At 47.5% G+C, this 11,528-nt stretch overlaps 4 protein-coding genes across 4 annotated transcripts; 1 reads left to right on the top strand and 3 right to left on the bottom strand.

Moving 5' to 3' along the window:
* Positions 1–203: 203 nt before the first annotated feature.
* N7509_008481 (transmembrane amino acid transporter protein-domain-containing protein) lies at positions 204–1,669 on the bottom strand (the record flags this gene model as incomplete). The annotated part of the gene is made up of 2 exons (XM_056633118.1): positions 204–260; positions 314–1,669. 2 exons carry the CDS (start codon positions 1,667–1,669, stop codon positions 204–206), a joined length of 1,413 nt encoding a protein of 470 aa, XP_056483738.1.
* Positions 1,670–4,724: 3,055 nt separating this feature from the next.
* On the bottom strand, positions 4,725–5,768 carry N7509_008480 (intradiol ring-cleavage dioxygenase; the record flags this gene model as incomplete). The annotated part of the gene is made up of 1 exon (XM_056633117.1): positions 4,725–5,768. One exon carries the CDS (start codon positions 5,766–5,768, stop codon positions 4,725–4,727), a length of 1,044 nt encoding a protein of 347 aa, XP_056483737.1.
* A 991-nt stretch (positions 5,769–6,759) lies between these two features.
* N7509_008479 (transcriptional regulator family TF) lies at positions 6,760–8,938 on the top strand (the record flags this gene model as incomplete). Its single annotated transcript, XM_056633116.1, has 5 exons — positions 6,760–6,793; positions 6,911–7,043; positions 7,102–7,819; positions 7,881–8,611; positions 8,689–8,938. The coding sequence occupies 5 exons, from the start codon at positions 6,760–6,762 to the stop codon at positions 8,936–8,938; spliced, it is 1,866 nt and encodes a 621-aa protein (XP_056483736.1).
* A 363-nt stretch (positions 8,939–9,301) lies between these two features.
* N7509_008478 (DUF3712 domain-containing protein) lies at positions 9,302–10,538 on the bottom strand (the record flags this gene model as incomplete). The annotated part of the gene is made up of 4 exons (XM_056633115.1): positions 9,302–9,616; positions 9,683–9,804; positions 9,891–10,309; positions 10,378–10,538. The coding sequence occupies 4 exons, from the start codon at positions 10,536–10,538 to the stop codon at positions 9,302–9,304; spliced, it is 1,017 nt and encodes a 338-aa protein (XP_056483735.1).
* Positions 10,539–11,528: the final 990 nt, after the last annotated feature.

Raw genomic sequence — 11,528 nt, 5'->3', positions numbered from 1 at the left:
GAGTTGGTCCCGGTTCGATTCCGGGCAGCGCCAATTGTTCTTTTTTTTTGCTATTTTTGATCACTCGGGGCTTTTTGATCTAGATAGTTGGGTTTTCTATTTCTTCTTTTCCCCTATTTATTAATTTTTGTCAATACTACCATGTATGATATTTCATTCTCTGACCCTTATACCTGGAATCACTATAGAACCATGGAATTATCCTATTGGCTGGAACATGAAAATGGTCTCCCAACAGAGCCTGAGTCAAACTTCTGGATCTAGAAAGACTTGTTAGCTTTATATTCATAATCAAATCTAATGCCACACTTACCATTCCAACAATACTCGCGTAGGTACCGCATCCAAGTACAGTGATACCGATAAGGAATACGATGCCGTTGCAAACAGCGCTTTGGATGTTTTCACGATCGTACCAAGAGCCTTCTTTGAGGAGAACAAACCACATAACAGGTGGGAGATAGAAAGAAAAACCAGAAATAAAGAGTGCTCCAACCAGGGACAGTAACTCCGAGAAGAAAGGGATAAGTTCAGCGATAAGCCATGCTGCGAGAGTAATAATAGTGACAGCTCCAAGCCATGTCGCCCATCCCTTTTTAGTGTTGATATACTGCACTACACTGTCTTTGTAGATATGGCCATGTATATAACGACAAAGCACAGTTGTACTAATAGACCCCGAGATGAAAATGACTGGCAAGGCAATTCCGAAAACGATTCGGGATATGGTTGCTCCACCAGACAGAAGTGCTGGCGATTGAACATACTGACCGACATTCCAATAGATAATAGCGCCCGTTAGGGTGTAAACCACAATTTCTGTCAGTCCTAATGCCCAAATGGCTTTCTTGAAATCTTTTGGTGTATGCATTTCGTGCATCACAGACGGCTGTGCAACTGCAAATGAATATGAAAAGATAATACTGCTCACTGAGACAAATGCTTCACTGATAGTGAGGTTTGGCTTTGGCCAGGCGGACCATTCATTTGCGGTATCGGCATCCATAGATCCTCTTTGAATACCAGTAGCAATAATTGTGACACCGATAGCCAGAATAATCGAGGCGAAATCAATATAGGCTAGAAAGGCAAGCTCGGCGAATGAAGGTGGAATGGCCAGTAATAACAGCAAAATAGCCGAGATAACAGAAAACACCACTGAGCAGATACTACTCTGCGTAATAGTGGCAAGGGCAATGGCGCCAGTCAAGCAGTGCGATCCAATAACAAGTATCGCGCCGGTAACAAACATAAAGCCGACGAGTATAGCTCCAAATCCACCCATCATGAGGCGTCCAATGTCAACATAGTGTGCAACTGCTGGAAATTTGAGTTTCACCTTGCCAATGACGAGACTTGTATAGATTGCAATAAACCCGATACCGACACAGACAAGGACACCTGCAACCATGCCGAGGGATGCGAAAGCAGCAGGCAAGCTAAGACTACCTAAAGCGATTGCGTTGATGATTAGGATTATCGTCAGACGTTTCCATCCTAGGCGATGGAAGTGGGCATCTCCCGCGATGATCTTCTGCATTTCCGGATTATCTCTTATGACATCCGTTCCTTCGGACATGACGCCAATGGAAGCTGTGGCATCCGGATCAGTGTTGCTCTTCTTTTCCAAGAATTTTTTGTCGGTGCAAGACTCGCCGCAATTATTCATTCTGTGAGAATCTTCTTGTATTTCGCAAGTGCTTTGTCGATGATTTGAGAGAGTCTCCATGGGATCGCTTGACCTGTAGTTATTTCTGGAAGACCGATAACTAGGAGAAATTTGGTCGGTTGAGTTCAGAGAATTCACGATAATCATAATCTTCAGGGGCGCCAGTAATATACCCCTTGCCTCTGGGGTTACACAAGGCTCGGGATAGCGCCGCAGGACTACACATTTTCTGGCCAGTGTGGAGGAGTGCATGCATAATATTGGACCCGTATTTGAGATACCCAGCCAATATTTCTCCTCACTGAACTCCCTAGTTACATGGGCACTCAGCCGTTTTGATACTGTAAAATTGCAATGGCTGCGCTAATGCACACTAAAAGGGATCCTCCACACTGGCCAGGGAGTGCAGTGTGTATTCTGGTTTCCGAGATTATGAAAGACTCCTGCTTACCACCTCGATTAACAATATTTAAGGCATATAGACCTTGGGAGACAATTCAATTTTGACATAAAAGCGATGGATTAATTTAGACATCGCATTACCCGCATATTTCCTTACGATTGGCCGTTATCCCCGCTCTATCAGGATGCGGCTGAAGACGAACTTAAGAGCTAACTTCGCGTTAGTTTATTCATATCATAAGATACGGGAACTACAATACCTATATCTATGAATATTCTGTAGGCTAACGCCCTCAACATCAATAGCTGGACCGTCTCGCCACTAGTATATTGGACCAATACAGCGCACTTAACATCTTGTCTCTCATAATCACCACTTTAAGCATCAAAGAGTAGGGTAGGGTGATACTTGGCGTATCACTTCCGCGAGTTTAAATGCTATAAGAGACGTTCAAAGCACTAATTAGATAAAAACATCCTTCCTACACATCTTAATATTCTAGCATGATACCCGCAGCGGATATTGGACTGCATGGCTAGCTCGACCAAGCCATTTTCGAAAGTCTCTCCATATTTTCCAAATTGAGTCGTTAGTTTGTGATCGCATTCCAAGACTGCAATTCCTAGAGTCGCATTCAAGTTTCTGACTGCTGTTACCTGCGAAGAGATCGTAGGGGCTCGTAAAAAGCCTATCAGCATAATTTATAAGGCGGTTAACAGCTCAGTACAATGAAGAACCATGATCGGACGTTAAAGTATCGCATTTGAATGAAATCCTAAGTATGGAGAGGAAAGCTAGATACGTCTTGAGTGCATGCGGCCTTGGTATATCATTTCTTTGGTCTCCACGTTGGCATCACACTCCCACTGTATGGAATAGTGGTGACATCGGCGGGATGGGTGGATTGTCGTAGCAATTTGCCAATAATGACAAGCCAAGCGAAACTGAAGACCCGCTTCCTCATCCCGCACCTCCCTTTTCAGCCTCATCGTTTCTTTCACCACTGTCAACAACTACCTTGATAATCCTTCCACCAGAATGTCTTCCAACAAAGGCTACGATGTCACCGGCTCCGGCACCAACAGCCAGGTAGGCTACACCGAAGCCTCCCATTGAGTTCTACATGCACTTCCCGTGGCATCCGACCAAGCAAGGACCAGCCGTCGCATACTTTCTCTGCAGGTATAGGATATAATATGTGAGACTGATCACGACCGGGGTAACCATTATTGCTCCCGTGACTACGGTTCGAGCTCCTCCAACTCCAACAGCTATCACTACTTGAACACGTAAGATCAACTACTTGCTCACACCTCCTAGATTATTATTCAAAAGCGCTTACTTTATTTCTTACTCGCAATAGCTCTTACTACTACTCCAACCTGAATGGTAGCACGTACTATAACAATGGAAGCGGTGGCTCGACCTACACCCCTTCAGGCTCGGGCTCGGGCTCAAGCTCGAAAAAAATAAATTACGGGAGGGAAACCACATTTGCGACGGTTGGAGAGGGAAACAGTTGGCTTAACCTTTTCAATTTTTTAATATACAACAACTGATGTAGTAGCTTAGGTTAGTACTAATTCCATCTGCAGTGGTGTAGACACTGTCTTATAAAACCTGGATAAGCTAGTATTCGTAGTACTACAGCATAATCTTGGAACTAACATGGGAAATGATTGAATTTGGAAGGGAAATATTCAGGAATGAGTGATCGAATATGAGGGCAATGGTATGTAGGAAAGTGACTCAGCCCTTCGGCTAGCGTATCAGCGTAAGAGAACAAGACCTTTGGAAGGTGTGAGGATGCCCAGATACTCACAGAGATCAAGATACGACGTAGCGCAACAGGCAAAGGAAGTAGTAGCGGTTTGACGAAGTAATAGCTCGAGGAGAAGAAGAAGGGAGCTGAGATGGAACTAGATACATGTAGGCATGGATGACTAGTTGATGCCGCAGGCATAAGGCATCCACGAATGGTAAAAACCCCAGTTCAAGTTGGAAGCAAGATATCAATACATCGGAACAGGCCTAGATCATAACATTTCTCGGAGAATACCTCGCCAACGGCCATTTCAAAAGTAGGCCAGCCATTCCTGAAAACGAAACCTATCCAGAGTGATCAAAGATAGTAAAAAAAAAAAAGACAATTGGCGCTGCCCGGAATCGAACCGGGACCAACTCGGCCACAACGAGTCATCTTAACCATTGGACCACAGCACCTGATAGGTGTTGACCGAGAACATATTAAGTGTGATAGCCATACTTGAGCTGGCAATATCACTCTGAACTATCACTCTGAACTCAATACCTGAAGCTTGGAATAATTTCATCCGTTGGTCAATCAAACCTCTCCAAAAGGTGATTCTATCAGAAAACCAACTCAGGGAAAAGTGGCTAGATTACACCGTTCACTGGCTTTTTTCGCTTGTGCTAGTATGTACTTGTGTGGTAAAATACTAAGCGATAGATATTGGTCAAGGTATTTTGAATTCTAGCCGGTAGCCCAATAGAAGTATACAGTATACACAGAGTATCAGGAATCAAAGCGAAAATAGTGACAAGAAAGCCAAAGACTACTATATACGGGACCCTACCCAAAGGTCTCAAACTCCACCTGTCTTCAGTGGATCTTCCAAGGACTCTTCAATCTTAGAACATGCTACCCGAGTTGGAGTTAGACACACCACCGTTGGCAGTAAGGGTTGCAGCATATGAAGCATCCGAGTCGTGGCTAGCGCTGGTGTTGATGCCCAGAGTGATCCAGCCGAAGATTCCATCCTCAACGGTATCGCCAAGCAGAGTGTACTCGAAAAAAGGATCTGAGTCGGAGTTCGCAGTCTCGACCTGGACGACGTGATCATTCGCATTCTGGGTGATGGCAACGGTGTTCTCATTATAAGGAGAGGTAGCCTCCACCTTGGTAATGAGGTCTTGGTCGAAGAAAAGCTGACCGATATGCGAGATCTGCCCACCAGTGAGGGTGTTGTTAGACAGAACATGGGCTTGGGTGTGGGCAATAACATGGATGTGGGTGGCACGGCCGGAGTAGTGGCCAGGGAAGAGAGTGTTAAATTGGGCCACGCCCTCCGAGTCGGTCTTCTGGAGTCCACGAGCAAAGGTCTTGTTCAGGTTGGACGCATCGTTGCCGTTTCCATTCATGCTGCTCTGCACGCCGGAGTAGACACCAGTGGCATTACAGTTCCACACATCCCAGTATAGGTCCTCGATGGGCTCGCAGGTGTTGATGTCGATAAATTGGGCGTCGAGGATCAATTGAATGCCTGGCTCGTCGTCACGAATGTCCTTCCGGATCAGTTCTCCGCTGACCCAGAAGGGGCCGACCTCTCCTTCGGGAGCGAGGATGCAAGTTGGGTTCGCATTGAAGAGCTCAGTCTCGGAGGTGCTCGAGGTCACGTCCAGGGTGGAGTGGTGCGAAGTGTTGACGACCTTCTCCAGATCACGGGCGAGAACAGTTCGCTTTTTATTTGCCTCGACAATGGAAGCACGGCGGACCTTAGCACGCTCGTTGATGCCGCGCTTGTCGAGGTGATTCGCGCAGAGGTCGAGGCTGCGGCGCGCGTTGTGAAGGAAATGTCTCTTCGAGGCAACTGAGTACGAGCCGTGCTCGTGGGACCCAGGGTGAGCCACGGCCAGGCCACTCAGGGCAAGGATTGCAAGCTTTTGGAAATGCATTGGGTAAGGTTTATACTTGAAATAAGCGATGATTTAGATGAAAGGAAAGCTGGCTGTGTTTTCCAGATGACATTGAAGAGAAGTCGGATTCTTTATACGTCGTATATGCCAAGATATGAGATCTAGAAACCTTGGTGATATCAGGAGTAATGACCAAACTCGTCATGGTTGTCGTAAGCAGGAGATTGTGCTGGAAGGGGAAAACGGAGTTGGTAGCATTCACACTCCTTTACTAGAAACTGGTCTAGAATAAACTGCAAGCTTACGACGTATAATTTCAGTAGTTAACACAGCTGACGAAATAATGCTTTGCTATTGGGCCTCGAGTTTCTATTAACTGGAGCTTAAGTCGGCATGCGCCTCATCCTCCGGGGTTCCTGATACATGTGGAGCGATCTGCAGACCAATTATCCACACGGGTAAGGGGTTAATGAATTCGTCCCAAAAGACAATGCATAACAAAGTTTGGTTTTTCTGAGGCAGCCGAAGTACTCCAAACCCGGTCATTCAGAATCCTCCGAGTTTTGATACCTCACCCAGAACAACATTGTCCAGAGCAAAAGTCTTAGTATAATTAACTCAAGGTAATCTCTTCATAAAGTCTCTTCAATTTCCAGACCTCGATCATTCCGTATCACATCTTCCATGAATACTAATAATCCTAAATAATTCTCCTAGTAGGCGTGTCTTGGCAGCCTTGTATACTTCAGCCGCTGCCAAGTCTCCAGCCCGGTCAGCTTGCGTGGAAGCTCGGGGAGGAGGCTTTCTGCAGATCCCAGCCCTTGGCAAGAGCACAGTGGAGCAGAAATACTCGTTACTGGGCACATGTTAATAACCATACCTACTCCTTTACCGTCTGTCGATTTTCTCGGAGCAGTCGTCTCCGCTGACTCATCACCCCACTGAAAAGGCTTGGCGGTCTTGGCTCCACAGAGACCCGCCGATTGCAACTTGAAGACCCGCTGCCACCTCAACCAACATTCTTCGCGATATGCCTCGTTTGACCGGATACAATCAAGGACCCGGTGTGTATTGGATAACTCACAATGAGGAGTGCCTGTGATCTATGTCGACTCCGAAAGGTACCACAATCCTTCGATATTACACAATCGACCCACCTGCATATTGAGCTCTTGTACAAGGTGCTGACTGCGTATTCGGTTACTCTCAGATCCGCTGTGATAGAGCCACCCCGGCGTGTGAGACATGCCAATTGGCCGGCCTGCCTTGTATTTTCACCCCGCAGCCGGTGCAGAACCGGAAGGGGCTTCGGCAGTAAGGCTGATCATTGGAGCGACTCTTACTATACATTCTTGCTAATTGGTTCCCCTAGGGAGCTGGCTGATAGCCAAGCCCGAGTCCAGCAACTAGAGGAAGCATTGGCTGCAGCTCAAAGATCTGCCCAATCTACCCCTGGGGAAAATAATGAATCGTCAGCGGCTTCACTCAGCAGCACTGTTTCTCCGGCGCCTCGGAATCTTGCTCCGCAAGACTCCCCTGCAATCAGTCTGGTCACCGACACCCACTGTCTCGATACGGCGCTGGCGTCGTTTCGGTGGCATATTGCATACTGCGGACTCGGAAATCCACTGTCAACGACGAGAGCGGCATTTTACTCAAACATCTTTCAGCGAACAGGCAGCACTTTCGATCTAGACGACTTCTTAAATGAATTGATGCAACCACTCATTGCACAAGGTCTCAAAGGTGTCAGGCGATCAGCATCGATCAAATGGCCATCGACCTCCTTGGTACAGCAATGCGTGACATACTACACAAAGGCCGGCCTCTACTCTCTATTCCCCTTTGCAGACGCCGAGGCTTTGCAGGTCCTCGTCAAGGCCGATGTGCTCAATCATCCCAAGACATCCCGCGCGGCTTACCGTGCCTGTCTGGCTGCTTTCACGGCGAATATTACACAGATGCATCGGCATGACCCTATGTTTCGCGATGCAGACCCAGACGCCTATGCACATGCAGCTATCTCGCTTATCCCGGGAATAATTACAGAGCCAGCCGACACGAGAACTGTAGAGGCAATCATGATGATAGTAAGATCCTGAATTCTCGTTCTCCCACATTTACTAACAAATCCCTTTTCACACGTCATAGGCAATTTTCATCTGCCCCCTCGGACAGCCTCAATACGCCGAAATGCTTCTTGGAATCGCGATCCAAGCTCTGTACAATCTAGAAGCCCACAGAATGCGACCCGCCTCCGAAACAAATATCAAACCTCAACAAAGTAATCACCTTCGAGCCCTCTTCTGGCTTGCCTACGGCATGGACCGTGAATTCGCCAGCCGCAAGTCCCAACCACCCCTCATCAACGAAGCAGACTGCGACTTAGACCTACCTCCGTCGTACGTGCTCACATCATCCGCGAAGCATTTCTATTTCAAGCCACTCTCCTCCAAAGAGCTGCTCTACCCAACCGATCTCCGTCTCGTCTTGATCAAATCGAGGATCTACAGGCTTCTCTACTCCGTCCAGAGCAAGACATACTCCGAAACGCAGCGATTACAGCATATCCGCGAATTGGACCAGGAGCTGAGTGACATTAAATCGGAATATCCAGCGGAATTCCGACCAGATTCATTCGCAACGGAAGGTGCACCGGATTATCTCTTCCATGATCTCAGCATTCGAGGCGTGAGCGTTCACTTGGAGTACTACTATTGTTTAGGCAAGATCCACGGTGCAAGTAGTACCGCCAAAGAAACCCTTTTATCAAAGTCCCGGTCACCACTAGCCTCCAGCGAGGAAATCTGTTACGAATCGGCGAGGTCGACGTTGATTTATGTCGGTCGTGTGAGGCATTACATCAATTACCACACATTTTGGTGAGTACACACATATGCACACACGCACCTATCCCATTGGTGTATAAAATACTTCCTCAATCTAACTCAATACCTAGGATCCACGCACAATTTGTCCTCACAGCCGTCATCACGCTCTTCCGCTTCCTCATAATGCTCCCGGCAAAAGACACCTTTATGCGCGATATCCAGATCATCGAAGAGATAGCCGGGATATTCGCGCCGGCTCGACAGACGGACGAAGATGGGAACTTTTTCCCTCCTTTTCACTTTACACACGCCTTCATTATGAAACTGGTCGCTTTGGCGAAAATGGCACATACTAAAGCTATTGATAGAGGGCAGTAGATTGCCCAGGGTACTAGTATATACTAATTAAACTGGCACACTCGAAGCTACGGCGCAGTTCTGTTGGATCACTATAACCTATCGCCCCTAAGCTATCTTCCGCCTGATGCGATAGAATAATTCGATTACTTAGATGGGTATATCTTAATTGGAATCAACTAGTCATTAAACGGTACTAGTACAGTAGTCATAAACAAACTTGAATAATCTACAAACCGCCAACCACACAGCCTCATTCCGAACCTTGAACACGTCGTATCCTTCAAGTTCAAGCTGACATTAGACAAAATTCAGAACCACTGACAACGAAGTAAAAAGCGAAGTAGATGACAGACACATGAGAAAAAAAAACATCACATCACATTACAAATTTGTCAGACCAATCTCCGCAAGAGCCTTGGTCACATTCAAATGCACAGTCAAATTATTCGCGCTGAGTGCCTTGGTGAAATAAGGCAGTTCCTTGCCGTTGTAGTAGCTCGAGTTACCGGTGATGTCGAATGGCACGAGTCCATCTTTGTACGGGTTGTTTTTGGAGGTCAGCATGCTGATTATGGCGCTTTGGTTGACGATCGATGTCATTGGGATGGTGTTGTTTCCTGGTTTGAGAATCAGGTCGTCCAGGTAGGATTGACCCATGGGGGTTCCGGCGACGGAGAGGTCGAGTGTGAGGTTTCCCTGTTGATTGAGTTAGTGGAGGCCATTGGATGAGTAGGTGGGTGGATTTTCTTGTTTCTGACGCACCATGGTGATTGTCATGACGGAGGGATTGGGAATGTAGACTGTTCCATTCATGTTGCGGCCGTTCTCTGGCTTGAGGAGGATGTGGAAGTCGGTCACATCGAAGCCCTTGAGTTTGTTCAGACCTGGAAAGACGTGAATGTGATTAGTATAACTCGGTCCAATCCGGTCACATCTCTTCTTTCACAACACGAATGGCGCAATGGCTTACCCTTCATGGTAACAGTCTTGTCATATGTCACCGTAGTCTTTGGCAGCGACCCCTCCTTCAACCCAGGCTTGCCATAGATATTCAGCGAGACCTCCTCGTTCAGCATCACGGCCTTGGCATAGTCGCCAAAGGCATCGGCATCGGATAAATCGACAGCCTGGGAAACCTCCACCTCGGCGCCGTCCTTGGACTTGACTCCCGGCACGCGCACAGTGGCGAATGGGGCCGCGGCACCGGCCAGTGAGACAGCGGCATCGAAGGCGTAGATCTCGGGGTGGTAAGAGCTGTGAGAGCCGATGACTTGGGTTTGGTTGAGTTGGAAGGAATCCGGGGTTGGATCGCTGATCACCATCTCGGTGATGTCGAGGGTGGAGTCGTTGACATCGTGCTGGGCGATCTTGGGGTAACCCACGAAGATGCTGTATATGACAGGTTAGTTGAGTGGCTAGGTCTTTGCTGTCAACCTGGAAGACTACCTGGCACTTACACTGGTAGTGCGACGACGAGTACGACAATCACAAACACGATCAGATGCGCCCACCACCACTTCTTGAAGTGAGCACCGACTCGCGAACCGAAGCTACGTTTAGCTGGCGGCGCAAAACCGGCGGTTTCCACGCCGGTGGCTTCGGCCTTTGTATCGGACATGATGAGGTTTGAGTGAAGATGTGCCTAGGACCAGTGTGATTGTTAGTGTTCACCAAAGGTAGTGAACAAGAACAAGAACAAGAATTGAACTTGAATCAATCCTCGGGGTATCCAGGAAAGACAAAGAGAAGTTGAGTGCAAAAAGTGCAAAACGAGTGACACAAAAAGAAAAAGCAAAAAAAAGAACAAAATAGGCTGCTTCAGGAACCTGAATCCGGTGACTCCGGATCTCTCGAGGGTGAGGGACTACTTTATATTAAAAGAAGAATAAAAATAGGGTACCAGTAGTAGTTAGTACTTTAGGTAGATAATTCTCTCGCTAAGGACGCATTTGGGGTAGGCCGGTGCTAGTCCTAGATATACGAGTAGACCAGAGTAGACCAGAGTAGACTAGAATGAGGCAAAAAGGAATAGTACACTGTTCAACTTATTTCCAAGCATTCACATGTCATGCAATGTACGAAGAAACCCTTCCCCACGCCTTTGCAGAGGAGGACCAAGCGGAGTGGGTACGAACCGGTAGAGCCAAGGTTCTTTGGCTTTGTTTCTCTTTGGTTTATGGTTTGTTTTCTTTTGCCCCTCCCTTGAAAAGGTCTCATGATAGTTTCTTTTTTTTTTCTGGGGACTCTGGGGACTCCGGATTCCGAGCGGGGCGGTTCCTGGATTGTGCGGGTTGTGTACTCTTCGATCGACTGATCGTCGTGCGGTCCTGACAGCGCTAGGGCGTTTCAGATTGAGTTTCTCTATTTCTATCTTCGGGGGGAAGGGAGAGACGGGATGAGGAGAGATAATGGAGGAAACCGAGGTTGTTGAGGTGGATAAGAGATGAGGTGAAATAACAGCAACTGCCACTAACTGTAGCCCGCTCAGGATCATATGCAGGTGCAGCAATAATGTGCGCCACGAGAAAGCCCGTCTAGACTGTGGACAAGGCACAGTAAGCCCAGTCTAGGGATTCTCGCTGGAAGGCAAATCTACCGTTGCACCGAC

This window comes from Penicillium cosmopolitanum (assembly GCF_028827165.1).
Source record: "Penicillium cosmopolitanum strain IBT 29677 chromosome Unknown utg000009l:1.0-9042332.0:1.0-9050551.0, whole genome shotgun sequence".
NCBI classification, from domain to species: Eukaryota; Fungi; Ascomycota; class Eurotiomycetes; order Eurotiales; family Aspergillaceae; genus Penicillium; species Penicillium cosmopolitanum.
Note: the sequence above shows the minus strand (reverse complement) of the source record. Positions and strands in the feature narration are given on the sequence as shown.